This window comes from Geotrypetes seraphini, chromosome 12, assembly GCF_902459505.1.
Source record: "Geotrypetes seraphini chromosome 12, aGeoSer1.1, whole genome shotgun sequence".
Taxonomy (NCBI): Eukaryota; Metazoa; Chordata; class Amphibia; order Gymnophiona; family Dermophiidae; genus Geotrypetes; species Geotrypetes seraphini.
In genome coordinates, this window is record NC_047095.1 from 7948831 (window position 1) to 7975828 (window position 26998).

Consider the following 26998-nt stretch of genomic DNA (forward strand, 5'->3'; position numbering starts at 1 on the left):
GAGACACACTGTCTTAGGGTCTTGATTCCCAGTGCCTTTCTGGTACAGCACTATTGCAATTTTTATGAAGTTTCCAATGGATGAGACAAACCAGCTTATTGTGCCTTTCTATATATAATAACCCTTCACCCATCAGAACTCTGTAGCTAGCTATGCAATGCATAATCATTTCCAGCATTTCCTTACAGAATCTACATATGTTAGTTTTTCAAGTTTTTGCTTTGTGTAAGGTAATCAGTGACACTGCACTGAAGGTGACTTTTATGAGGCATTCTGGAGAATGTCCAAAAAAGTCAGTTAGCCTGTCTGATTGTATAAAGTAAATCAAAAACAAAAAGAACTCCAAAAGGCCTGCCAAAGAAGCTTAACAAGATACCAGAAAGAGAGGCAGTAAAGATCAATTGGTTCTCGAAGAGACTGCTCACTGCCCAAACACTCATGAACACACAACAGTGAAACTCCGAAGAGTAATTGGAATAATTTAATATGAATTTAGTGAAGGAGTGCCCTCAGTGTGATAAAGCAGCGAAAGGAGCAATGCTCCTGCACTCACATCATGAGACAAGGACAACCAGTCCCTGCTCCCACACTATCATGGGGCACTTCCAAGGTGTGTGAAATAAATCAATAAGTGCAAAAAGTGCAAAAAAATAAAGCTTAAAGCAACACACACGAGTGAAGTCAATCAACAGTCTCTTAAAGAACCTCCCCCAAGAACAACTCCCACAAGAATCAAAAGCGCTGACTTAGCTGGAAATGAGTGGTGAAACGGACTCCCGAAAGCAAGAAAATCCGCAGGCAAAGTAGGTCAACCAGGCATGGTTTCGGGAATAAACTCCCTTCCTCAGGAACCAGAATAACTAACTCTGAAGACCATCGAGCCGGCTGGGGGAGGGCTTAATTGCTGCTTTATCACACTGAGGGCACTCCTTCACTAAATTCATATTAAATTATTCCAATTACTCTTCGGAGTTTCACTGTTGTGTGTTTACGGGTGATTGTATAAAGTAGCATAGTAAATGATAGCAGATAAAAGACCTGAATGGTCCATCCAGTTTGCCCAATAGTTATAAATTCATGATTGTCTTTTTTTATTTGATATTTCTGGAACATAGACTGTAGAAGTCTGCCTGGTACTGTCCTTAAATTCCAACTACTGGAGTTGCAGTCAGAGCTCACCTAGTGATGGAGAATTTGAGCCCTACTGTAGTTTATAAATGTGAAGGACCAATAATTTTCTTTCAAAGATGGGAATAAAAGTCTGGTGTTAATATCTGTTGAACTGAGACATTATTTTATATACAAGATAAACTCCGAACTCTGTTTCTATTTTCTAGAAGGGCACTGAGAGGGCATGATGAGTCAAATACACACCTGTAATTTAAACATAATGTTGGTGTAAGTGCTTATACCTAAATTCATTAAACATGCATGTAAATTCACATTCACATTTCCATTTTCTAATTTTTATTGCAATTTAAATGAATTGTGTATATGGTGTCGCCTAAGGACATTTAAGGTATTTCTGGCATTAGCCATACCTGCTTTGACCTTAGATGTCCTTAGGCGCTGCCGTAAACATGATCTAGGCACCTACATTTTTTGTTTTAAACTATTTTAAGGAGGGTTTTAAACAGCTTTGCTACTTAAGTTAGGCGTCTAACTTATGGTGCCATTTATAGAATATGGGCCTGATTGTAATACAAAATTACAAATAAATGCAAGATATTATCTCACAATTGTCTTGCAGAAGCTGTGGATTGTGGCTTTTTTTCAATGGTTTTCATCAGTCCTCAGTGACCACCCACAGTGAATATGCATGAGAGAGATTTGCATACAGTGGGGAAAGTGCATGCTAATACATCTCATGCATATTTACTATTGATATCCTGAAACCCAATTGGCCAGGCAGAGTCCCAAGGACTGGGTTGAAAACCACTGGTTTACATTAATGGACTTCACTAACTTGTATTGTAGGGAATATGTTGCTGTTCTTTACTGACACTCACTGGTTATGCTGAGTAACAGCAAGCCCTGTGTTTTCATCAGAGGGAATTGAGACAGAAAATCAGCTGCCTGTTAGAACATTTCTTGTTTATGCATTAACAAAATAAGAAACACTTTAGATTTTGTTCAGGGCAGAATAGTAGGTTGTATAAGTGAGGGTCAGTGAATTTAAAGAGAAAACAGGTGTGTCAGTTTTACTGAGCAAAGAAAGGGACAGTAAAATACAGGAGCGGTATATCAAATCTTAAATAAATATAAACATGGCACACTTGGTCTATTTTGCTTTGTATGTTGAAGACCATTAATACAGTGTTCTCCCTAGCGCCTTTTAGCCAGGCGCTGCGCCCGGCTAATTTTTGTGAGCGCCTGGCTGCCATCTGCCGCGAATCCTGCTGCCACCGCTGCTCAACATTGAAGAGCCACCGAAAGTTCAACCACCAAAAGTTCCCACCTGACTTTAAAAAAAAACAAAAAACCAACCAAAAACGGCAGCAAGCGACTTGAACCTGTGCTCTGGGGCTCTAATGGTACTACTGTCCATGCTGGCCTCCCTTCTCTTCCCTCCCCATTAGAGCCCCGGAGCATGCGGGAGATAGATCAGCGACGGAGGGAAGTTAAAACTTGCCTTGCTACTCTTCCTTGCTTCAGGCCTTCCTGGCTGCCGGGTCCTGCCTACTTTCTGTTTCCACGAAGGCAGGACCCGGCAACGAGGAAGGCCTGAAGCAAGGAAGAGCAGCAAGTTGTAAGCTTCCCTCCGTCGAAGATAGGTCAGCGATGGAGGAAAGCTTACAACTTGCCTAGTGACTCTGCTGACGGGTATGTGAGATGGGAAGGATGGGAAGAGAAATGCTGATGCTGCACTGAATGGGGGAGGGGAGGGGAAGATAAATGTTCTGCTGCTGCACCCATTTTTGGGGGGAGGAGAAAGGGAAGAGAAATGTTGCTGCAGCTGCACCCAATTTTTGGGGGGGAGGGGGAAGAGAAAAGCTGCTATACCCCATTAGGGGTTGGGAAGAGAAAAGCTGCTGCTGCACCCAATTGGGGAGGGGAAGAAAAGTGCTGCTGCACCCATTGGGGGAGGGGAAGAAAAGTACTGCTGCACCAATGGGGGAGGGGAAGAGAAGTGCTGCTGCTGCAGCAGCACCCAATTGGGGAGAGAGAGAGGGGAGAAGGAAGACCGGGGAAGGGACAGGAGAGGAAAGAGATGCCAAGACCATGGGAGGGAGGGAAAAGAAAGGAGCTACCAGACTATGGAGGGGGGGGGGAGGGAGATGCCAGGGCATGGGGGGAGAGAAGGGAAGGAGATAGAGATGCCAGACTATGGGGTGGAGTGGAAAGGAAGGAAGGAAAGGAGAAGAGAGAGATGCCAGAGCATAGGGGAGGGGGTGAAGCTGAAATGAATCATGTACAAAGAAGAGAAAGGGCACAGGATATACAGTTTATTGAAGGTACATAGAAAGAGGGAAGATGCCATATGGAACAGAGAGGGCAGACACTGGATGGAAAGGGCAGAGAGGGTGGACAGTAGATGGAAGGGGTAGAGAGAGAAAGAGGGCAGAGGCTGGGTAGAAGAGGCAAAGAGAGGACAGATGTTGCATGGAAGGGAGCGAGGACAAATGTTGAATAGAAAGAAGAGAGCGAAGAGAAGATGATTAAAGCAGAAACGACAAAAGGTAGAAAAATTTTTTTGTTGCTTTACATAGAATAAAGTAACTATTGATTAAAGTTTGTAAACAGGAAATGGAAATAAGGAACTTTTTTTGGGACTAAACCCCTTTCCTCAGGTCAGGACGGGATACCATAAGAGCAGGGGTGCCCAAATGGTCGATCGTGTTGCCTTTGCGATCTTTTTCTTCATGCCTCCCTGAGCGAGGCCAGGCGCGTACAAGCGCCGTACTTACAAGACTTCTTCTCCAACATCAATTCTTACGTCGGAGAGGAAGTTCTGGGCCAAACAATCGTTACCTGGCTGACCTGGAACTTCCTCTCCGACATTAGAATTGACATTGGAGGTGAAGTCTTGTGAGTCCAGCGCTTGTATGTGCCTGGCCTGGGTCGAGGAAGCAGCAGGGAGAAATCGGCACGATGGCTTGGGGGGACAGTGGGAGAGAGAAAGAAAGACAAGCAGGCAGGGGGAGAGAGAGAGAAAGAAAGGCAGAAATAAAGAGGGGGGCAGGGGGGGAGAGAGAGAAAGAAAGGCAAAGAAGGGGGGAGAGAGAAAGAAAGGCAGGCAGGGGGGGAGAGAAAGAAAGAGAGACAAAGAAAAGGGGAGGGGCAGAAAGAAAGAAATATTGGATTTAGTCAGAAGAAGGAAGTGCAACCAGAGACTCATGAAATCACCAGATAAAAAGGTAAGAAAAATGATTTTATTATCAATTTAGTGATCAAAATGTGTCCATTTTGAGAATTTATATCTACTGTCTATATTTTGCACTATGGCCCCCTTTTACTAAACTGCAATAGCGGTTTTTAGCACAGGGAGCCTATGAGCATCGAGAGCAGCGCAGGGCATTCAGCTCATCTCCCTCTGCTAAAAAACGCTATAGCGGTTTAGTAAAAAGGGAGGGGTATATTTGTCTATTTTTGTATAGTTGTTCCTGAGGTGATATTGCATAAAGTCATCTCCCTTGACCTCTTTGAAAACCCGCGGAATATAAATGATAATTAACATTTTCTCTGCGTACAGTGTGCTTTGTGGTTTTTTTATTAATTTTATTGTTGGTAGATCATTTTGACTTGGTCATTTTAAAAGTAGCTCGCAAGCCCAAAAAGTGTGGGCACCCCTGCTGTAGAGGCATTTCTTGTATGACTGAATGAGCTATATTTATCTTTTTTTTTTTTTTAGTTGTTTAAATTCATGCAGAAATAAATGGCTAGATTGAGCCTAATGACTTCATTAACGCATTTCCTTTTTTTAAACCTCTATACCATTTGAAAGAGGGCAAATATCAAATTATTCCCTTCTAGAATTGGATACTTCTTAAATTTAGTAAAAATATTCTGGCACAAGTGTCAAACCTTAAAAAAGGAAGTCATATTGAGCATTGGAAAATAATAATAATTAACTAATAAAAATAGTACACATTTAGGGTTCTTTTTACTAAGCTGCGATAGCGGTTCTAGCGTACGCAGAATTGCCACGCACGCTAGACGCTAATGCCAGCATTGAGCTGGTATTAGTTTTCCCGCATAGCGCGGGGTTTGCACACGCTAAAAATGCTAGCGCACCGTAGTAAAAGAGGGGGTTAATTTTCCACACCACCAAATTTCCCCATCCCGCCCCATCCGGCTACTTTTTCATGCCAGCTGGCTGGAAAAAATTTCTGGGGAGAACACTGTATACATTCTTATTGTGCTCTGAATCAGTAATTTCCAATCCAGTCCTAAAGAACCAGTCTAGTTTTCTGAATATGTATGAACCAAAGCCAATCCTCAAACGAGGAGAACTTTCCACAATACACAAAAATGTATTCCAAACTCCATTTGTGGAATTAATCACCCACTAATTCAAACCACAGTTCCCTTGCGGTAGAGGAAAGCATAACATAACATAACATAACTTTATTTTTGTATACCGTCACAATCAAAAGAATTCTAGGTGGTTTACACAAAAGAATAAAACTGGACAATTGGCAAAGTACAAAATTTTAAAATTAGAATACAGCATATTGACTAAAAAGAGGATAAAAATTATTATGTTAAGGATTAAAACATTTAAATTTATACGGTAAAATTATTATGTTAAGGATTAAAAACATCAAGTTACGAGATAAATTTATCAAATAAACTGTCTTAATTTATTTTCGGAAGGCACCATAAGATAACATGGCTCTGCTGATATAGTTATCCATCCAGGACTGTTTACTTGCTTGAAATGCTAGCATCCTGTCCAAAAAGGAACTAACTTTACAGCCTAAAATCTTCGGGTATGCAAACAAGTTACAATTCCTGGTTACCCTCACGGCGTTGTATAGCACGAAATTAAATAACAGGTAGGTAGGGGCCAATTCCCAAACCAACTTTAAATCTACTGTATACTTCATTTTGAATGCTTGTTTGACAGTGGTTTTAAGATCTATTCAGATGGAATCAGGCCTACAGAAGCAAGCACAAAAACTTGTTGCTGCTTACTCCTTCAACTTAAATTTATCTCTGTCTTCATTAATCATATTTTTAACAAAATCAATGTCCATATTGTTGTGCACTCAGACAAATGTGGGTGTAAAACAGCACATATCTCAAATGAGTCTGACAGGGACCTGTTTCACAAGCTCGTTGTCAGGGGATCCAGATTGTGCTAACGTAATGTGGTGAAGACTTATTTGGGATTTATTTCAGGAAAGAGTTTTCACTGCATTGTGTTGGCACAGTACAGATTCACTGATGAAGCAGCTTGTGAAATGGATCCCCATTGGGTTCGTTTGAGATGTGTGCTGTTTCATACCCACATTTGCCTTTGCCTAAGAGTGTACATCAATATGGACACTGATTTTGATCAAAACTATGATTGATAAGGACAGGAAGAAATTGCCTGGAGAATTTTGGCCATTGATTGAAAGTTAGTCTGAATTAGCAGCAATGACAAATTTATTTTGCTTGCTTTTGGACTCCAGAAGTCTTTTCCTCCACTGCAAGGGAATTGCGGTTTGAATTAGTGGGAGATTAATTCCACAATTGTGGTTTGGTGTAGTTTATGAATATATTTGAGACAATTTTTCATATAGTGGAGCCCTGTATCTAAATCTGTCTCATGCACCAAAAATATATACAAATATTGGAATAAACAAACTTGAACTATTTTTATCCAATATTTAAAAAAGAACAGAACAAAAAGCACTTGACAAAATAAAATAGTTTTAAGTGTGTTTTTTTCCTTTTTATTTATTTTTTCCTGTTTAATTTTATTTTGTTCCTAGATTTCTATATTTTTGGGTATATTTGTTTTAGGAACTGGTTAATTCATGCAGAATCATTGCAGATAACCAGGTGTGCCTTCTAAGCTAGGACTAAGAACCATTGCTGCAAACGTTGTAGGCTATTTTGAACCTAATTTGAGAAAAGGGGGGTGGGGTATATATGTGAGCCTAGAAAAGAAAACGCAGAGGTAAATGAAATGTAAGTTTTACTTATGAAAATAACTGTTTCAATGGGTGTTCCAGCATTTGGTACTCCTAAGCACATGGCTGACTTGAATGAGTAATAATGTTGATTGGAAAGTTAAATTCTAGAGTCAAGTTGAAGAAACGAGTCTGTTTACGAAGGTCATAATGTGTTACCTCATAAATGAAATTTCCAGGATGTTCTGTGTTGTAGTTAACTTTGTAGAAATGTTTCATTAAACCCCTTCTGAAAACTTGTATGTAGATTCTCTTTTTTACTCAGCAGTGTAAATGTATCTGGTAAAATGTGGCCTAAGGTTGAATGTACACTTGAAAGTGCAATGCTTGCTTTAAAAATACTGTACTATCACCTGATGTCTGAATGCCTTGCTACATATTTCATGTTCTGTCTCTGCCATCCAAGAGGAAAGGGTCTTTGTGGGCCAGAGAACTTCCTAGAGTATAGGAGTAGTTATTGATATATACTATGTAGGTATAACAATAATAAGGCAATGGTTTGGTGATTTTGTTTGGCTGATATAGCCACTGCTGTGTGTTTCAGCTTGATAGATGTTTGTTATCGAGATAACATTTTATGACTTAGGTTAGTGGTTGATAGTGATTCCTATTGCTATCCAGTCTGTTATGTTTGAATTTCAATTGCAGTATTGATTTGGATGGCACCATGTCCGTAGACTGGAATGAATGGCGGAACCATTTTTTACTGAACCCTGCTGAAGACATTCAAGAAATAGTCCGATTCTGGAAACATTCCACAGTGAGTAATGGGCATAAGAGGGATTTTACATATTTATAAGCCTCAGCAGCTATGAATGAGTTATGGGTTGTTTCAACATGCTTTACCTGGAGAAATAGCTTAGTACAGATTATTATCTGAGATAGTGTATTATAGTTTGTTAGTATAAATTGAATTAGGATTGCCATTTATTTACTAGCAAATGAAAGCATGGATTTAGTTGCTTTCTTCTTTTTGGAATTTAGAATTTTTTCTCTTTTCGTGTCTTGCACTGTGAACAGTTAATATTGGAATTGGAAGGAAAGGTCAAACTAATGTAATTCACCGTGAGCCAAATCCAAATAAATAACTGCCCCATCTACAACGTCACTGAAACTTTGCATGACTAAAGAGTCAAGAAACACTGAAGCCAGAGATTACTCTCCAGATAGTCTATAAAATGATACAAGACTCTTCCTGATTATCCCAAACTCAGTCCCTGTGCATTGGAAATGAAAGCTTTTCCTGCCTGGCATTTCTTGAGTTTAAAATGGAAGATGAAAGCTAAATGAGTGCACAGTGAATTTTTATGATTTGACTGATTTACAGAAACAAACTAACAAAATGAGCAATTTCACTACACTGAGAGATCGCCTTCATTTTGAAATCATAAAGGAGATGATAAAGCAAAGTTTTTGACACAGCTGTGCATTTCTTACAGCAGCTACAAACTACAGCATGCTTACTGCTATTGAAGAAGTCTTAAAACAATGACCCAGTACTTCCAGGGTAAACAACTATTCCATGGCAGGCTCTACCCACATATGGAAAAATGAGCCCCAACTTTCCCCAACATATTTATTGTTTGCCCATTTTTATGAGAGAAATGATTTTTTTATTCCATTCTTTCAAATGTGAACACCACTGGCTTTCGTTGGGCTTTTCTTTATTGTGTAGCAATAGTATAGCATGCTACCTAGAGTAAATGTGAGAAGGGGTTTTAAAAAATCTTAGGGCCCCTTTTACAAAGCTGCGGTAGTGCTTCTCCCATGGGCAAATGCACCAAAGCCCATAGAAATTGAAAGGGGCCCTTTTATTTATTTTTATTTTTTTGCATTGAAAGTCATGTTCAAAGTCCAAGAAGTGCCACACCAGGGTAGAGGCTTCTCCAAAGAAATTCAACTCTATAATTATTTGAAAAACTTCCACCTAAAAAATTTACCTCTGATATTCAACCCATGGCAGTCGGTGCGTTTCTTAGATGCCAGCAGTGATAGGATTTTTATACCCAGATAGCATCAGGATCTAGATTAGGGGTGCCCAAAAGGTCAATCACGATCGACCAGTAGATCGTGAAGGCAACGCAAGTTCAAGTTTATTAATTTTAATATGCTGATCATCAACGGGCACCTGGCCGGTTTACAATGTTAAAAATGAATGGTTAAAAATAAATTATTATAAGGGGAGGAGAAATGTGACATGAGCTTAAGGGGGAAGGGAAAGTTAATAATTACATCATTAAAAACAAATTAAAAGAAGAGGATTAGAGGGGGAGAATATAACATCAGGAAAGGGGAACGCTTCTTAAAAGCGGTTCATATTTAGTTTGCTAGCTGTTGGAGAAGAAATATTTAAATGTTATGGTATGCGTCTTTGAATAAAAACGTTTTTAGTTTAATCTTGAATTTGTCGAGTGAATTTTCAAGGTGTTGTTGAAGTGCCATGGCGTTCCATAAATTTGGAGCTACAAAGGAGAAATTAGTTTTTCTAGTGTAATATAATTCTTTGATGGAAGGTATGGTCAGCCGATCTAAGAGTCCGGGAAGGGCAAAAAGGGATGATGAGTTTATCGAGAAAAGATGGGAGATGCGAAAGTTTGATTTTGTAGACCAGCATTAAATAGTGATATGGTGGTTAATGAGTAGCCAGTGAGCAAGTCGATCACGGAGCCTATCCCGGGCTCCATGATAGGCTCGTGTTGCCTTCATGATCTACCTGCTTCCTGACGCAGAGGACGTTGGAGAGAAAGTTCCGGGCCAGGCAATTGCTGCCTGGCTGGCCCAGAACTTCCTCTCTGATGTTAGAATTGACGTTGGGTGGGGAAGGCTTGTCTTGGCACTTCTGCGTCCTCTTTACGGTATCGGGAAGCAGGGAAAGCTCAGAATGCTGCGACGGCAGCCTGTTCCCTGATGGCGGTAGTGGCCTGTTCCCCAATGGCAGCGGTGGCTTGGGAGAGGGCAGGGATAAAGAAAGGGGGGCAGGGAGACAGAAAGAAAGGGGGCATGGAGCGTGAAAGACAGGGAGACAGAAAAGAAAGGGGGCAGGGAGAGAGCGAGAAAGACAGAGAGAAAGAAGGCATGGAAAGAGAAAGACAGAAAGAAAGAAAGGGGTATGGAGACAGAAAGAAAGGCAGACAGAAAGAAAGAAAGGGGGTATGGAGACAGAAATAAAGAGGGCATGGAGAGAGAAAGACAGACAAAAGAAAGAGGGGCAGGGAGAAAGAAAGGGGAGGGGGCAGGGAGAGAGGAAGAAAAAGTTGGGGGAGGGAATGAGGTCTGGAGGAGAGGAAGCATACAGGAGGCTGAAAGAAGGGAAGAAATATTGGATGCACAGTCAGAAGAATAAAGTGCAACCAGAGACTCATGAAATCACCAGACAACAAAGGTAGGAAAAATTATTTTATTTTCACTTTAGTGATCAAAATATGTCCCTTTTGAGAATTTATATCTGCTGTCTATATTTTGCACTATGGCCCCCTTTTACTAAACCACAATAGTGTTTTTTAGCGCAGGGAGCCTATGAGCATTGAGAGCAGCACAGCCCAGCGCAGCTCCCTGTGCTAAAAACCGCTATCGCGGTTTAGTAAATAGGGAGGGGGTATATTTGTCTATTTTTGTATAGTTGTTACTGAGGTGACATCGCATAAAGTCATCTGCCTTAACCTTTTTGAAAACCCTCGGAATATAAATGATAATTAACATTTTCTCTGCGTACAGTGTGCTTTGTGTTTTTTAAAATTTTATTGTTGGTAGATCATTTTGACTTGGTCATTTTAAAAGTAGCTCGCAAGCCCAAAAAAGTGTGGGTACCCCTGATTTAGATACTAGCTGGAAATGAATATTCAGCTATAACTTGGCTGCAACTACTTATCCAGGTACTGGTGGTATTCAGACTGGTACTTGGATAAACATCCAGATAAAGTTTGGACTGAGGCAAGCAGCTGGTCCTACAGTCAGCCTTCTCTTGCATTTTGACAGGTTTTGGATATTGGAGATAGTTTAACCATTCCAGATGAGTTTAGCGAGGAAGAGAAGAATAATGGACTGTGGTGGAGACAGTTGCTCTCTGGGGGCGTGGCTGGTGCTGTGTCTCGCACAGGTACAGCACCACTGGATCGACTAAAAGTTATGATGCAGGTGAGTTTGCATATTTCTTTGCCATTGACCTTTTATTATACATATGAGACAGTGTATGCAGCATGTTGGATGTTAAGACGCACAGCTCTGGTTTTGTATATCTACAGATGTAGCTTATTAAATCAGTTCCAATTACCATACAGAGTCAAAAGATGTGTGCGTATGGTCTGCAAAGAGCCATTTTCATGGCAGGCAATCACATCTTGCAGAGCATTGTGTAAATTGTCCTTAAGAGATTAAATGTTAGAGCTGTTTTGTGCTAGCTCTGAGATAATGGGATAGACAATACAGCAGGATTCTGCTGCTAGTTCCAACATTTCCATTGCCATGGTCCACTGTTAATTTTATGTTTGCCTTCAAATTTGTCTCACTATTAGCTTTGCCAGGGTTTGGTGGAAAGTCTAAACTGTGGTGATAAGAGAATCATAAGGATCATTTTGTCTGGTAAAACAAGTGAGCTCATATGGATGTAATTGAGAGCTGATCTACCACTGGGGCTCTTGGGAAATGTGGAACTGGTTTTCAGGGTTAGTACAGAAAGGTGATGAGGAAAACGAAGACTAAGGCATCCTGCAAGTTGTTTTCTCATCTCCTATTAATTACTTTTGAATGACTAATTTATAAGATGAGACTTTTTAAACATGCAGGTCTGGTAGTTGCTTTATGAAGTAAGAACAAATCTCCAAGGAGCGTTCTAAAAATCTTCTTCTGGAGGCGTATTGTTGAGAGCCAGTTCACCTTCATTCTGCCTTCCTTATTTAAGATGCATATATTCAGTTCATGGGTAAATTTGCAAAGCTGTACTAAATAGGGTCAAATTTATGCAGCAGTGATCATATTAACTTAAATAATGGTGTTGGCAATTAATATGTATATTTAGTGCTATTAAACATTTACAGGCAATTCTATAGCCTGATGCCTATCTCTATGTGCCATTTAACATGCATCAGAGGTGCCAGTAATTTGCAGTTATCAAAAGCATAAAGCATAGTAACTCACCCTATAGCAGGTGTTATCCAAGGACAAGCAGGCAGTATATTCTCATGTGGTTGACTAAAAGAGTCAAGGATTCTTCTTCAGTAATGATGTTATTTTATCACTGGGCAGCAGAGGGTGCTGGCATTACAGCTCCCAGGATGCACTGGGTTCAGCAGTCCTGCTGAGTTACAGGAGTGGTCCTCAGGCAGGGAGGAGAATATATGCATGAATCTGGGATCAGTTTGGGGAGGTCCCTGAGAGAGAAGAGAACACCTGAACATCAGCTGAGGGATGGGAAAAGGACTGATGCCTGTACTGTGTAGGGGTGTTTTCTTATTTGCACCTGAAGGTTAGGCCTCTATGACATCATCAAGCCTGAACCATTATTTGCAAGAAATCATTCCAGCCTGAACTTAGCAAGAAGAGAAAGATAAAAACATCTTTGCTGTTTCTATGCATTCTGGGTATGTACCAGAACTGTATTCTAATAAAGGTCGTCCAGCTATGTCTATGTGATCTGCCCATGTGAATCTTGGGGGAGTTATGCTCCTATGCTGTGCTTATCTATTGAAGGCGCCTCTGTCTCCCAGATAGTATGAGACTTTATACAGAAAGGCTATTCATTTAAGTTCTGTTTCTGGATTGGTCCGAAGAGGTCATCTGACGAGATCCAAGTGAAAAGGTGCTAATTATAATTTAGTTTGTGCCGGGATGTAAGGGAACTCGCATCTCATCACAGGTGTTCCACACACATTTTTTATAATAATTAAGACCTGAAAAGTTACCTCGTGTGTCTCTCTGGCTGAGAGAGTGAATCGGACTTTAAATAGATCTGGATTCCATCACATTAAGGAAACCTTTGCTGCCAACTTAAGTTACAGCTATTCCAGTGGCTGACAAACCCTTGTTCTGGTACCAAAAGAATTCTTATCTTCAGTGCTGAGTAGAGGACGACTTCCTTTTCACCTGATTTTGTGCCAAAGCCTAATTGAATGGTGAGAATACGGAATTTTATTATTTTATCAGCTGGGGTCAGATAAGTGAATCCTATTGTGGTTCGGGATAAGGAGAAGTAAAGCTACTCTTGGTGATAAGCGATATATTTAGTTGCTGCTAATCAGGAATTATTATTATAAGGAATTATAGAGTATAAGAATTAGTTTTACTTATTTATCTAGCAAGTGTGTTGTGATAATTATGTACTGAGTTTCATATCTGTAATCGGATATTTTGTGAACAATAATTAGATATTGCTGCTGGCTTGTTTATTTCTCATTAGCCTGGGTCTTGTGTCGTATAAGTAGGCAAAGAAAGCTGAACCTGGATGAGTTATTATCCCAGGACAAGCAGGCAGGTATTCTCACTAGTGGGTGATGTCATCAGACAGAGCCCCGGTACGGACGTCTCACAAGCACGTGTTGCTTGTAGAAACTTAAAGTTTCTAGATGCCCGCACCGCGCATGCGCCGGTGCCTTCCTACCCGGAGATCCGGGCGTGTCTCCTCAGTTCTTTCTTTTCCGCGGAGCTGAGAAGTTCAACTTCATCATGCGCTAGCTGAATTCAGTTAAATTTGCCTTCCTTGTCCGCGTTTTCGCTTTCTTTTAATTACAGTTAACAGTTCTTTTCTTTTTCGGTAAAAAAAAAAAAAAAAAAAGAAGATTATTTCCTCCGGCGGGTCGAACGGGCCGGCCACGTGGCTCAGGCCCACTGGCTTCGACCTCGCGGCGGAGATTTTCCGGCCTATGTCCCGGCCAATCACCGGGTTTAAAAAGTGCAGCAAGTGCCAACGCGCGATTTCACTCACGGACCCTCACTGGCGCTGTTTGCAGTGTTTGGGCCCTGACCACATCCCGAAATCGTGCAGGCCTTGCTCTACCCTTACGGCACGCTCATTCAAGCGGCGTTGCCTATTGTGGGAATCGATGTTCAAGATGGACGCAGCTAAGGATCCCTCAGCCTCCACTTCATCTGATACCTCCCCGGTTCGGGCGAAACCGGCATCGACCCCTCCTGCATCGAGTGTGGTGAAACCGGCATCGCTCACCCCGACACCGTCCACGAGCTCGACGTCGGTGCCTGCCCCGGTCTCCTCGGTTCAGGTACCTCTTCCTTCCACAGTGCCACCAATGGTCATCAAAGTGCCGAAAGCTACTAAGCAGAAGCACTCGGCCTCGAAGGAGCGCGATGTCCGTGAAGGAGGACCCCCTTTCGGTGCGGATCCCTCCTTATCGGCTTCGCTACGGTCCGTGCTGGAAGCTCAATTCGTTGAGCTCATGCAGACCATCGGACCCGGGCTCATCGCTGCCATACAGGGTGACCTCCCGGTACCGGTCCAAAGGGGCGGTCCGCCCCCTCCCCCTCCCCCACACCGTTCGACCTCGACAACCGACGAGGACGAACGGGGGAGGGCGGCGATGCCCACGCGGCAAGCCTCGCTTACCGATATGCCGCCATTAGAACCCATTACGCCTCCGCGCCAACATGGGACCAGACCTCCGATCGATACTCGAAGCCCTGGGCATAGTCAGGAAGAGTTCTTCCGTACTCCTTACCAGACTTGGGTAGCATCGCAAGAACCCGCATCGCAAACCCAGTTGCGATCCACCGCTTCCAGCCCTATCCACTTGGGGGCCTCGGGAGACCATGCGATGCACAGACGATCCCGATCCCCGTCCCGCCACCGAGACGGGCACCGATCGAGACACTCATCCTGGCACTCCTCACGCCATTCGGAGGTGTCACCGCAGAAAAAACTGCAACGTAGGGGATACTCCTCATCAGAGGTGTCCCCTCCGAGGGGCCCGGAGTACGAGGAGACACCGGTGCCCGATTCTCCTTGTCACTCCCCGATGTCCACGGACCTGGAGGCCTCCTCCTCCTCCAGCCCGTCCCACAGACCGACGCTGGCAGAACAATTGTCCTTCTCATCATTCCTCCGACAAATGGCGGATGATCTGGATGTGACCCTTGACACGGGCTCCCGATACTCCAAAGAGTACCTGGACACCATGCATTTACCTAACCCTCCAACGGAGTCGCTTCGGCTCCCCTTGCATAAATTACTGGACCAGACCTTCATGCAGTGCTTCGAAACACCGTATTCCATACCGGCGATCCCCAGCAAACTCGATGCTCGATACCGCATCGTGCACCATAAAGGGTTCGAGGGCCCTCAACTCTCCCACCAATCCCTACTGGTCGAGTCCTCCCTTAAACGCTCTCATCCCTCCCAGGTCTACGCCTCTGTACCGCCGGGCCGAGAGGGGAGAACGATGGACAAATTTGGTAGAAAATTCTACCAAAACTCCATGATGGCGTCACGGGTGCTAAACTACAACTTCTTTTTCTCTTCCTATCTGGAGTTCTTCTTGCCGGTGCTCCGCAAGTTCACTCCGTTCATAGACAACCAAGCTCGATTCGAGTTCGAGGAAGTGGTAGCCTCCCTCTCCCAATTACGCCTCCAGCTGATGCAATCCTCCTTCGATGCATTCGAACTCTCGGCACGCGCCGCCGCAAGCGCGGTAGCTATGCGTCGCCTGGCATGGCTCCGTACTATCGATATGGATCCCAACCTACAGGACAGACTCGCCAACGTACCATGTGCGGGAGCTGACCTGTTCGATGAGTCTATCGAAACTGTTACCAAGAAGCTGTCGGATCATGAAAAATCCTTTCAATCCATCCTGCGGCCCAAACCCAAACCTCAACAGTCTCGACCTCCCAGGCCACCCCTGATTTACCAGCGGCGTTACATGCCCAGACAAACGCCTGCTGCGAGACAGCCTGCGAAGAGACAACCTCCCCAGAAGTCTCAGCAAAAACTTCAGCCACCGGCTGTACCTAAGGCTCCCCAGCCCTTTTGACGCCCCTCCCGAGAGCATAACCTCGGCCTCTCCCATAGGGGGCCGCCTCCATCTTTTTTACCATCGATGGGAGGCCATAACCACGGACCTATGGGTCCTCACCATCATAAGAGAAGGATACTCTCTTCAATTCCACCGGGTCCCCCCGGACCATCCTCCAAGAGAGTATCCTTCAAGCTCGACGCAGACCGCCCTTCTTCTTCAGGAAGTCCAAACCTTACTTCAGCTTCGGGCTGTCGAGCCGGTCCCGTCAGACCAATTGAACCGAGGGTTTTACTCCCGGTACTTCCTCGTCCCGAAGAAAACGGGCGACCTGCGACCCATTTTAGACCTTCGGGCCCTCAACAAGTTCCTGGTCAAAGAGAAGTTTCGCATGTTGACTTTGGCTTCTCTATACCCCCTCCTCGAGCAGAACGACTGGTTATGCTCCCTGGATCTCAAGGAGGCCTACACTCACATCCCCATTCACCCGGCCTCCCGAAAGTTCCTCAGATTTCGGGTGGGAAATCTGCACCTACAGTATCGAGTGCTACCATTCGGCCTATCTTCGTCCCCCAGAGTCTTCACAAAGTGCCTGGTGGTAGTGGCCGCAGCACTCCGGGACAGGGGTCTACAGGTGTTCCCATACCTCGACGACTGGCTCATCAAGGCCCCGTCAGCCCCAGAGGTCACTTCGGCGGCCTTGGCTACAACCTACTTCCTCCAGAATTTGGGCTTCGAGATCAACTTCTCCAAGTCTCATCTACAACCCACCCAGTCCCTCCCCTTCATCGGAGCGGTCCTGGACACCACCCGACTCCGAGCATTCCTGCCTCGGCAACGCATGGAGTCTCTTCTTCATCTCTGCCAGCCGGTGGCTACTCGCCAAACCCTACCGGCGAGACAACTGATGGTGCTCCTGGGCCATATGGCCTCCACAGTACATGTGACACCCTTTGCCAGACTCCACCTCAGGATCCCCCAGTGGACCCTGGCATCACAGTGGAATCAGACGTCCGATCCACTATCCAAACGCATCTTAGTCACACCTGCTCTTCGGCAGTCTCTACTTTGGTGGATGACCTCTTCGAATCTATCCAGAGGTTTGCTGATGCACTCTCCCCCCCATCAGAAAGTTCTCACAACCGATTCGTCGAATTACGCATGGGGGGCCCACCTGGAGGGTCTCCGCACCCAAGGATTCTGGACCAGTGCGGAAAGACTACACCAAATCAATCTACTGGAACTCAGAGCCATCTTCAATGCGCTCCAAGCTTTCCAACACCTACTCCACGACATGGTAATCCTCATTCGCACAGACAATCAGGCTGCCATGTATTATATCAACAGGCAAGGAGGCACGGGCTCGGTCCTCCTTTGCCAGGAAGCTCTACGAGTCTGGGACTGGGCGGTGCGCCACAACGCCCTACTCAGAGCAGTATACATCCAGGGGGAGAACAACGTCTTAGCAGACAAACTAAGCCGTCTGCTACAACCGCACGAATGGACTCTCCATTCCAGCCCCCTTCACCAAATCTTCACGCAATGGGGGACGCCTCAGATAGACCTCTTTGCGGCTCCCCACAACGCCAAACTGCCTCAGTTTTGCTCCAGGATCTACACTCCGCATCGCCTCGAGGCAGATGCTTTTCTACTGAACTGGGGGAAACGATTTCTATATGCGTTCCCACCATTCCCGCTGATCCAGAAGACTCTGGTCAAGCTGAAACTCGAACGGGCCACCATGATTCTAATAGCTCCTCGGTGGCCCAGACAACCTTGGTTCTCCCTCCTACTTCAACTCAGCAGCAGGGAACCAGTACCACTTCCAGTGTTTCCTTCACTACTTACTCAACATCAAGGATCACTACTTCATCCCAACCTGCAGTCTCTCCACCTGACAGCTTGGTTCCTCTCAACGTAACCCCTCACCAATTCTCACAAGAAGTGAGGGAGGTCTTGGAAGCTTCCAGGAAGCCCGCCACTCGACAATGCTACTCCCAGAAATGGTCCAGATTCTCCTCATGGTGTGTTTCTAAGTCAAAGGAACCTCAGCGAGCTTCCTTATCCTCCGTGCTGGACTATCTCCTACACCTATCTCAATCTGGGCTCAAGTCCACATCCATACGAGTCCACCTGAGCGCTATTGCGGCGTTCCACCAGCCTCTACAAGGGAAACCCCTCTCGGCCCATCCGGTGGTCGCCAGATTTATGAAAGGACTCTTCCATGTTAACCCTCCTCTCAAACCACCCCCAGTAGTTTGGGACCTCAATGTAGTCCTTTCCCACCTCATGAAGCCCCCGTTTGAACCACTCAACAGGGCCCCTCTGAAGTATCTCACCTGGAAAGCGCTTTTCCTTGTAGCCCTTACGTCCGCTCGCAGAGTCAGCGAACTCCAGGCATTGATGGCGGATCCACCATTCACAGTATTCCACCATGACAAGGTGGTCCTCCGCACTCACCCGAAATTCCTGCCTAAGGTGGTCTCCGAATTTCATCTCAACCAATCCATTGTACTTCCAGTATTCTTCCCTAAGCCTCATTCTCACCACGGAGAATCGGCCCTTCACACTCTAGACTGTAAACGTGCCTTGGCTTTCTACCTGGATCGCACCAAGCCACACAGAACCACTCCTCAACTTTTTGTCTCCTTCGATCCTAACAAGTTGGGAAGACCCGTATCAAAGCGCACCATCTCTAATTGGATGGCGGCTTGTATCTCTTTCTGCTATGCCCAGGCTGGATTATCACTTCCTTGTAAGGTCACAGCCCATAAGGTCAGAGCAATGGCAGCCTCAGTAGCATTCCTCAGATCAACACCAATCGAGGAAATTTGCAAGGCTGCCACCTGGTCCTCGGTTCACACATTCACCTCACATTATTGTCTGGATACCCTCTCCAGACGGGATGGACAGTTTGGCCAAACAGTATTGAAAAATTTATTCTCTTAAGTCGCCAACTCCCCCTCCATCCCACTGAGGTTAGCTTGGAGGTCACCCACTAGTGAGAATACCTGCCTGCTTGTCCTGGGATAAAGCAATGTTACTTACCGTAACAGTTGTTATCCAGGGACAGCAGGCAGCTATTCTCACGTCCCACCCACCTCCCCTGGGTTGGCTTCTCAGGCTAGCTACCTGAACTGAGGAGACACGCCCGGATCTCCGGGTAGGAAGGCACCGGCGCATGCGCGGTGCGGGCATCTAGAAACTTTAAGTTTCTACAAGCAACACGTGCTTGTGAGACGTCCGTACCGGGGCTCTGTCTGATGACATCACCCACTAGTGAGAATAGCTGCCTGCTGTCCCTGGATAACAACTGTTACGGTAAGTAACATTGCTTTATGGTCTTCCCTAGAAACTAACAGGCACGTATTTGTTTATGTAACTGATTAGTGGACCATAAATCTTACTACAATTGCTTGACTGAAACTAAAAAGAATAAAAAGTGTTTTGTTCATATGAGATTGTATTGTGTCCTGATCTCTCCCTTCCAGCACATGTGCTTCCTTATCACGTATGGTGTTGCTGGTTTTTTTAGCTTCTGCCGCAGAGAAGCTGACTAGGATGGTCTGTAGAGGCTGGGGACCTCAATATAGAAAGGTGTTTTGGAATAGCCTAAGGAGAGGAGCTCCAGCTGATAGAGAGGGAATTGCAAACAGTGTAGTAAGAGCCCAGCTGGCAGGATTTGTTTTCTTTCTTTTGTTTTTTTGTCAAGAAAGGAAAAAAAAGAAGAGAAACGTGCTTTTGTGTATGTGCATTTCAAGCCATGGGGAAAGGAGAGCTGTTCTAATTACTTCACTTATTACACCTGGAGATAGCTCCCAGGGCTCCCAGCACCTCCTCTCTCCCTTTAACTATTTTGCTTTGGCGTTTAAGAACTGTGTGCCAAGCCCCAAACTTCCACGTGAAGGTATGGTCATTTGTGCTCTACATCTCTCTTCCTTGCGGTTAGGAAAATGACTACTTAGATGGATGTGTGTACCCTTCCGAGCGAGAGTCTGCTCTTACACTCCCTCTAGTGGGTATTAGTGCAATAACTTCTGCCTGAACATAGTGTGCCTTTCTATGCGTATCTTGGTTTGAGTCTGCATCCCTGATCTCTACCAACTTGGGACTTTGAATAGCAGGCATAGGCAATCGGTCACACCAAGTATGCATCGGCATCATCTTAAGCGGTCGTCATCACCCTCGACACATTCTATGCATCAAAGCACTGATGCCAGATCACTTATCCCTCTCCTCTGAGGCGTGCTTTGACATTGATGTCTTCAACACACGTGTACCATATCCATTTTATACAATATTCTATCATGACAGGATGGTTCTTCTCACTCATCCCAAGTTCCTCCCAAAGTCGTCTCAGTATTTCATATGAACCAGTCCATAGATTTGCTTGTTTTCTTTCCAAGACCATATTCTCACCCTGGTGAAGCTGCACTCCACACATTAGACTGTGAATGTGCTCTTGCTTATTACTTGGATTAGACCAAACCTCGCAGAACTTTCACTAGTCTGTTCCTGTCATTCGATCTTAACAGACTTGGAGCTTCTGTTACCAAGAGAACCATTTCTACATGACCGGCGGACCGTATCTCCTTTTGCAAAGCTCAGGCTGGGCTGACGTTTGAAGCTCGTGTCACTGCACATAAAGTTTGAGCAATGGCGACTTCAGTAGCTCATCTACATTCTACTTCCATTGAAGACATCTGTAAAGCAGCCACCTGGCTCTCAATTCATACCTTCACATCCCACTATTGTTTGCAGAATCATTCCAGATAGGATAGTCAGTTTGGCCAAGCAGTTATATAAAAATTTTTCTCTACTTAGATACCAACTTCCCTGCAACCCTTTTAGTTTCGTCAGGCTCATGGCAACTAGGGAGTCCCACATGTGAGAATATACTGCCTGCTTGTCCTCAGATAAAGCATAGTTATTCACCTGTAGCAGGTGCTATCCAAGAACAGTAGGCAGACATTCTCACAACTCTCCCACCTCCCCTAGTTGGCTTCTTAGCTTTGTTACTGAACTGATGGTCCCACAAGCCATCAGACAGGAAGGCATCAGCACGCGGGTGGTCTTAAAGTTTTAAAGTGGCAGTACACTTTTTGACTGTCCGTGCTATGTTCCCTGAATTATGTCACCCACATGTGAGGATATCTGTCCTTGGATAACACCTTCTACAGGTGAGTAACTATGTTTTATCTGAGGACAAGCAGGCTGGCTAGGGGGGCTCTCAGAGCGACTTTTCCTGATTTTTAGCACTTATGTGATTGATTTATATCACTATCAAATTATTACACTATTAATTTGAGGTGCGGGCAGAGGTCTATTGACCTGGGCCTTGTTGTGTAAAGCGCTGGAGAATTTTCTCTCCTTGTTAACCTCCCACACTGAGGACACCCCGTTTCACATATTTATATATTTAATTGGAGTTATAGCTTATATGGCTGTTTTTAAATGTACATATAAGCAGGGCTTGTCTCTCTGAGAGCCTATTGACTATTACTGCTGCTCTGGTGTGTCTTGTGAAGTATCTCTTGCAGTACTTTTTTGGAGTAATTGGCTGTGATCCATGGAACTCTGCATGGAGAGTCAAAAAATGTACTGTCACTTTAAAACTGCCCATATTGTGCACATCCTGGTGCCTTCCTACCCAACATGGCTCGCGGGACCTGCAATTCTTCATTTTCTGTGGAGCTGAGAAGCTGTGTTTCAGCATATCAGATTTTACTTTGTCTTTTGTGCCTTCCTGTACCTTTTTTCCTTCATTTTTTTGTCATATTTTATTTTACTTTCCTGTGGATTGATTCAAAAACTTTTTTTTCATTTTTTACCCAACTTTAGTTTTTGGGCCTTTGGGCTCTCGTCGTTTTTTCAGTATTCCATGTACTTGACCTTCCTGGACCCATAGAGTCTTTGACCTTACTTTGGTAGTTTTTCTTTCAATATCCAAGGCTCCTAGTGGCTTCAAGTGGTACACTCAGTGACACAGAACCATCTCAGGCAAAGACCCCATAACTGGTGTGTCTGGTGCCTAGGTCCTGATCATTAAGGTATCTCTTGCACCCTCTGCTCACCTAGTTGTTTTTTTAGCTATCTTATTGAACTGCAAGTCTAGCAAGCTGTCAGGTAGGAGGGCACCAGTATAGGTGGCTTTAAAGTTTTAAAGTGACAGTACACTTTTTGACTGACTGTGTTGGATGATGTCGCTCACATGTGAAAATATATGCCCGGATAACACATGCTACAAGTGAGTAACTTAGCTTTTACGTGCATATGTGCATTAAGTGTTATTGTATAAGACAGTGCCTTAAGTGCTGTTGCATATAGCTGCATGCATGTCGTGTGGGTACAGCATGGGTAGGCCATGGGCATTGCCAAGTGATACACATTACATATCAACTTATATTATCAGTTACGTTGCATGACACATTTATTTATTTAAAAATTTGTAGTCTGCATATCCAGCAATACTATGCGGATTACAGGCCTTCCAACTTGCAACATAGGCCTTTCATCAGCTGTGCTATAAATGGACATGTCAGAATAGCTTTATGCTAGAAGTCTGTAATGGCTTAGGTGTGCTTAAGTGCCATCAGAGAATTAGCACTAAGCATGCCCCATTGTGGTATCATATTGAGATTCCAAGTTGTAGAATTGCCCCATAGCAGTACCGAATATGTGTACTGCCACTAAATACTGTATTTCTATACTGTATTTACTGTATATACATTTATTACTATATACTGTATTTAGTTTAGGCCTCTTTGGCAGTCCTAAACTAAATGCGTAACTTATCCGTGTAATGGCTAAATATAGCTGATATCCAGATAATTTTTTTGGAATCCATCCTTGCGCCAAACTCTCTCCATTCCTTTACTATAAGAATAATATTGCTTTGTTTGGGTAGATTTTCAGACCAATACTATCTATATAGCAGCTGAAAATCAAACATAACTTTCAGGTGAATGTAGAACTTGCTTTGAATATTGCCTCCAATGTTTCTACCATCTTACAAGTTGTAAATAACCGTTACATTTTTCATACATTTATCACAAAGGTCACTAATGAAGGTTTTGTAGTTTTACTGAACAGAAACTATCAATTCTTGCACAAAGATTTATTCCTGAGGGAAGTATTTTCTCTTAATAAAAATACAATAACTAATGTATTCAGTAATAGTGAATGGCAAAGTGCAAGAGTTTGTTTGTTTGTTTTTACAGGCCCTGTTGCATTATAACAATTCTGGTTTTATGCTGTTGGTATTAGGTTCATGGTTCTTCATCGAAGATGAATATAGGTAGTGGTTTTAAGCAGATGTTGAAAGAAGGAGGCATCCGATCCCTTTGGAGAGGAAACGGAGTCAATGTAGTTAAAATTGCACCAGAAACTGCTATGAAGTTTTGGGCCTATGAGCAGGTAATTTGGGACCCACATTTTATCTTTACCTAGAGCTCACTTTACATAGAATAATTTACAGACCCTTCACAAAATCAAGGAAGTATTGTGGCGTTATGACAGGCTTGTATTACCGTAAATGATTTCCTATTTAAATTTGGCATTCTTTCTATATGCTTTTTAGCCTGTACACTGCTTTGTAATATATCTGAGAAAAGTGGTATATTAAGGTGCTCATTTTCAAAGCCCTTAGACACACAAAGTACTACTACTACTTATCACTTATATAGCGCTGAAAGGCATACACAGTGCTGTACATTTTGCCATTTATAGATGGTCCCTGCTCGGAAGAGCTTATAATCTAACTTGGACAGACAGACATAACATATAGGGTTGAGGATGCAAGGTGAGAGGAGTTAGTAGGTGAAAGCATGCACAAAGAGGTGGGCTTTTAACTGGACCTTGAACCCTGCCAGAGACGGAGCCCGCCAAGCCATGGGCTAAATCCAAATCCCTTCATTCTCCAGAGCAGGCTTCCTTTTAGATTGTCAGGGCTGTAAGATGGCCCTTGCAATAGTTTACATGTTATATTTGTGTTATCAATGAGTTTTACAAATTGTTCAGAAGCTTAATCATCCTTTTGAAAAGATCCAGGGACTCTGTTGTTTGCAAAGATGAAGAACCTAATTAATATCACATTCTCCAGAAGGAAACAAAGGCCTAGATTCACTAAACTTACCAATCCTGTAACAAAGCAATAGCCAATCAGGGACTTCTTTAGGCTACTATGGAGGAGCCTGAGGCGCCTGAGCCAATCAGGGCCTTAGGTCCCTCCCTGTGCATCAAATGATGCACCGGGGCAGGGCCTAAGGCCCACATGGCATTGGAGGAGGCCTACAGAGCAGGAGGGACTGAGCACCCCTCCTCCCAACTTTTAAAGGTAGAGGGAGGGGGAGTGGCATGGGCCGGGCCGGTAGCAGTGGAGGAGTTCCAATGGCAGGAGGGAGTTGGCATCCCTCCTGCCATATTTGCGAGGATGGGGCAGTGTCTGGTACATTTGGGGGGGTTTCTGATGGCAGGAGGGAGTTGGCATCATTCCTGCCATATTTGCAAAGGCAGGGGGGCAGCATCAGGCAGAGTGGCAGGAGGGAGTGGGCATCCCTCCTGCCATTTGTTGGGGGGAGGGGGCTCTGTCAGGAAGTTTTTTTTTTTTTTTTTTATTGGACAGATATTTTGCTCAAAATATCTGTGCCATTAAAAAAAATGAAAATTAGGTATGTTTTTTGAGTCCTTATGGTCTACATCAGGGCTGCCTAAGTCCGGTTCTCGAGATCTACTGGCAGGCCAGGTTTTCAGGATATCCACAATGAACATGCATGAGAGAGATTTGCCTGCACTGCCTTCTTGATATGCATATCTCTCTTATGCATGTTCATTGTGGATATCCTGAAAACCTGACCTGCCAGTAGATTTCGAGGACCGGACTTGGGCAGCCCTGGTCTACATGAAGAGCCACACGGTAGACTTATCTTTTTTTTTTTCCGATTGGGCTGTGTTTTGGAATGTTGTGTTTTTGTATTGTGCAATTTCTGCATAAAAATATACCCCCCCCCCCCCAACCACCAAAGCCAGCAGAAGCCTTGACAGCAGTGACAGGAGGCTGCTTCTCCTGTCACTACTGTCAGGGCTCTGCCCCGACTCAATCGCTCGCTGAGTCGGGGAGTTTACATGCAAATGATTTGCACCTCCATACACAATAGATAGTGAATCAATCGCTGTTTCCAAATCGGCCAGAGAATCGGCCAACAGCGATTGAATTGCTATCTTTAGTGAATCTGGGCCAAAGAAAAGTTATAAAGGATTAGGAACATTTTAGTCATCCAGACCCTATTATAACCCTCAAAAAGAGAGAACTTTGAAATTATTTGAAATTTATTTAAAGCTTTTTGAAATTTTTATCAGTGATGTAATGTAATTAAGGCTAATTAAGATTGTTGCAGGTTCAAAATCAGAAATATTTGCTGACATTAAAAATAATCCACAGAATCCATTAGGGAAAATGCTTGCATTATTTTCAGAATAAGTAGTCATTTGGATATATAGAGGGACATTTTCAATAGGACATCTAAGTTCGACTTTGAACATTTTGAGAAAAATGTCCAAAAATTAGATGAAGAAAATGTGAATTTTTGAACTTGACATTTTTTGAAAATGGCCCAACTAGATGTTTTGTTCAGCTAGATGTCTATTTTTTTGCCATTATATATATACTAGTCTTTAAGCCCGTTACATTAACGGGTGCTAGAATAGATGTGTCTGTCTGTCTGTGTTTCTTTATCTCTCTCTCCTTGGCCGCTGTCTGTATCGTTCTGTCTCCCCCTCCCCCCCGAGCAAAGCTGTCTGTCCCCAGCACACCTCCCCCCAAAGCAGCCCCCTTTTCCTCTCCCTGTCTCTCCATGGCCCCTTCTGTCTTCCCCCCCAGAGCAAAGCTGTTTGCCTCAAGCACACCCCTCCCCCCAAAGCAGCCCCCTTTTCCTCTCCCGCTGACTTTCTCTCTGGCCCCCTTTCTCTGTCTGTCTTTCTGGCCCTCTCCCTGCCCCTGTCTTTCTTTCTTTCTGTCTCCCGCCCTCCCTCTCTCCTGCTGTCTGTCTATCTGTCATTTTTCCCCATTTCCCTGTGCAGCAGCATTTCCATCCCACTTCCCTATGCAGCAGCAACAGCATTTCCCTCCTATCTCCCTCCCCTTTCCTGTGCAGAAACAGTAGCAGCATTTTCCCCCATCCCCCTTTCCCTTCTCTTACCTTCTCTTCCCTGCTCCGTTCGGCCCCTCCCCCTTCTTTTACTGCCTTGTCCTGCTCGATCTGGCCTGCTCCTGACCCTCCCACCGCCGACAAACTTCGAGGCTCCAGCCGTGTAGGCAGCACTTTAAACTTGCTGCTCTTCGGCCTTCTACTGCCGATGTCATCAGAGACAACGGCAGAGGAAATCGGCAGTAGAAGGGCGAAGCAGCGTGTTTATAATGCTGCCTATGCCGCTGGAGCCGGGAGGTTTGTGGAGGGCCGCTGGAGCTGTCTACGCCGCTGGAGCCAGGCTTGGAGAGCACAGTCGCGCGCTTTCAGCCCCCGCATGCGCCATGAGGTTAGAATGTTTCCACAGAAGCACACCTCACGGCGCCACACCGCATGAATTTTTGAGAGTGCATGCGCGCTCTAGCATTTTATTATTATTGATAAAAAAAGGTCCAAATTAAAAATGTCTAAAAAACATGCCATTTACATGTAGGAGGAGCCAGCATTTTTAATGGAATGGCCACACAGATATGCCAGCAGAGCAGTAGGGCACACTAGGGGGGCACTGCTGTGAACTTCATATTAAGGGTGCCAGGTACACATTATATGGTGAGCCCTCCAAAACCTAATGTACCCACCTGTCTACCACCCCAATAGCCCTTTTGCCTGTAAGTGTCACCTATATTGCAATAAAGTGGGTTTTTGGTGGGCTCACACTTTACACCACAAGTGT

At 44.3% G+C, this 26998-nt stretch overlaps 1 protein-coding gene across 1 annotated transcript in view; it reads left to right on the top strand.

Annotated features, from left to right (window-relative positions):
• SLC25A24 (solute carrier family 25 member 24) overlaps window positions 1-26998 on the top strand; it is a 118923-nt gene that overhangs the window by 61170 nt on the left and 30755 nt on the right. Inside the window, exons 4-6 of the mRNA XM_033916547.1 lie at window positions 7773-7884; window positions 11100-11258; window positions 23348-23497. Coding sequence (XP_033772438.1) covers window positions 7773-7884; window positions 11100-11258; window positions 23348-23497 — 421 coding nt within the window. The remainder of the gene's footprint in view (window positions 1-7772; window positions 7885-11099; window positions 11259-23347; window positions 23498-26998) is intronic.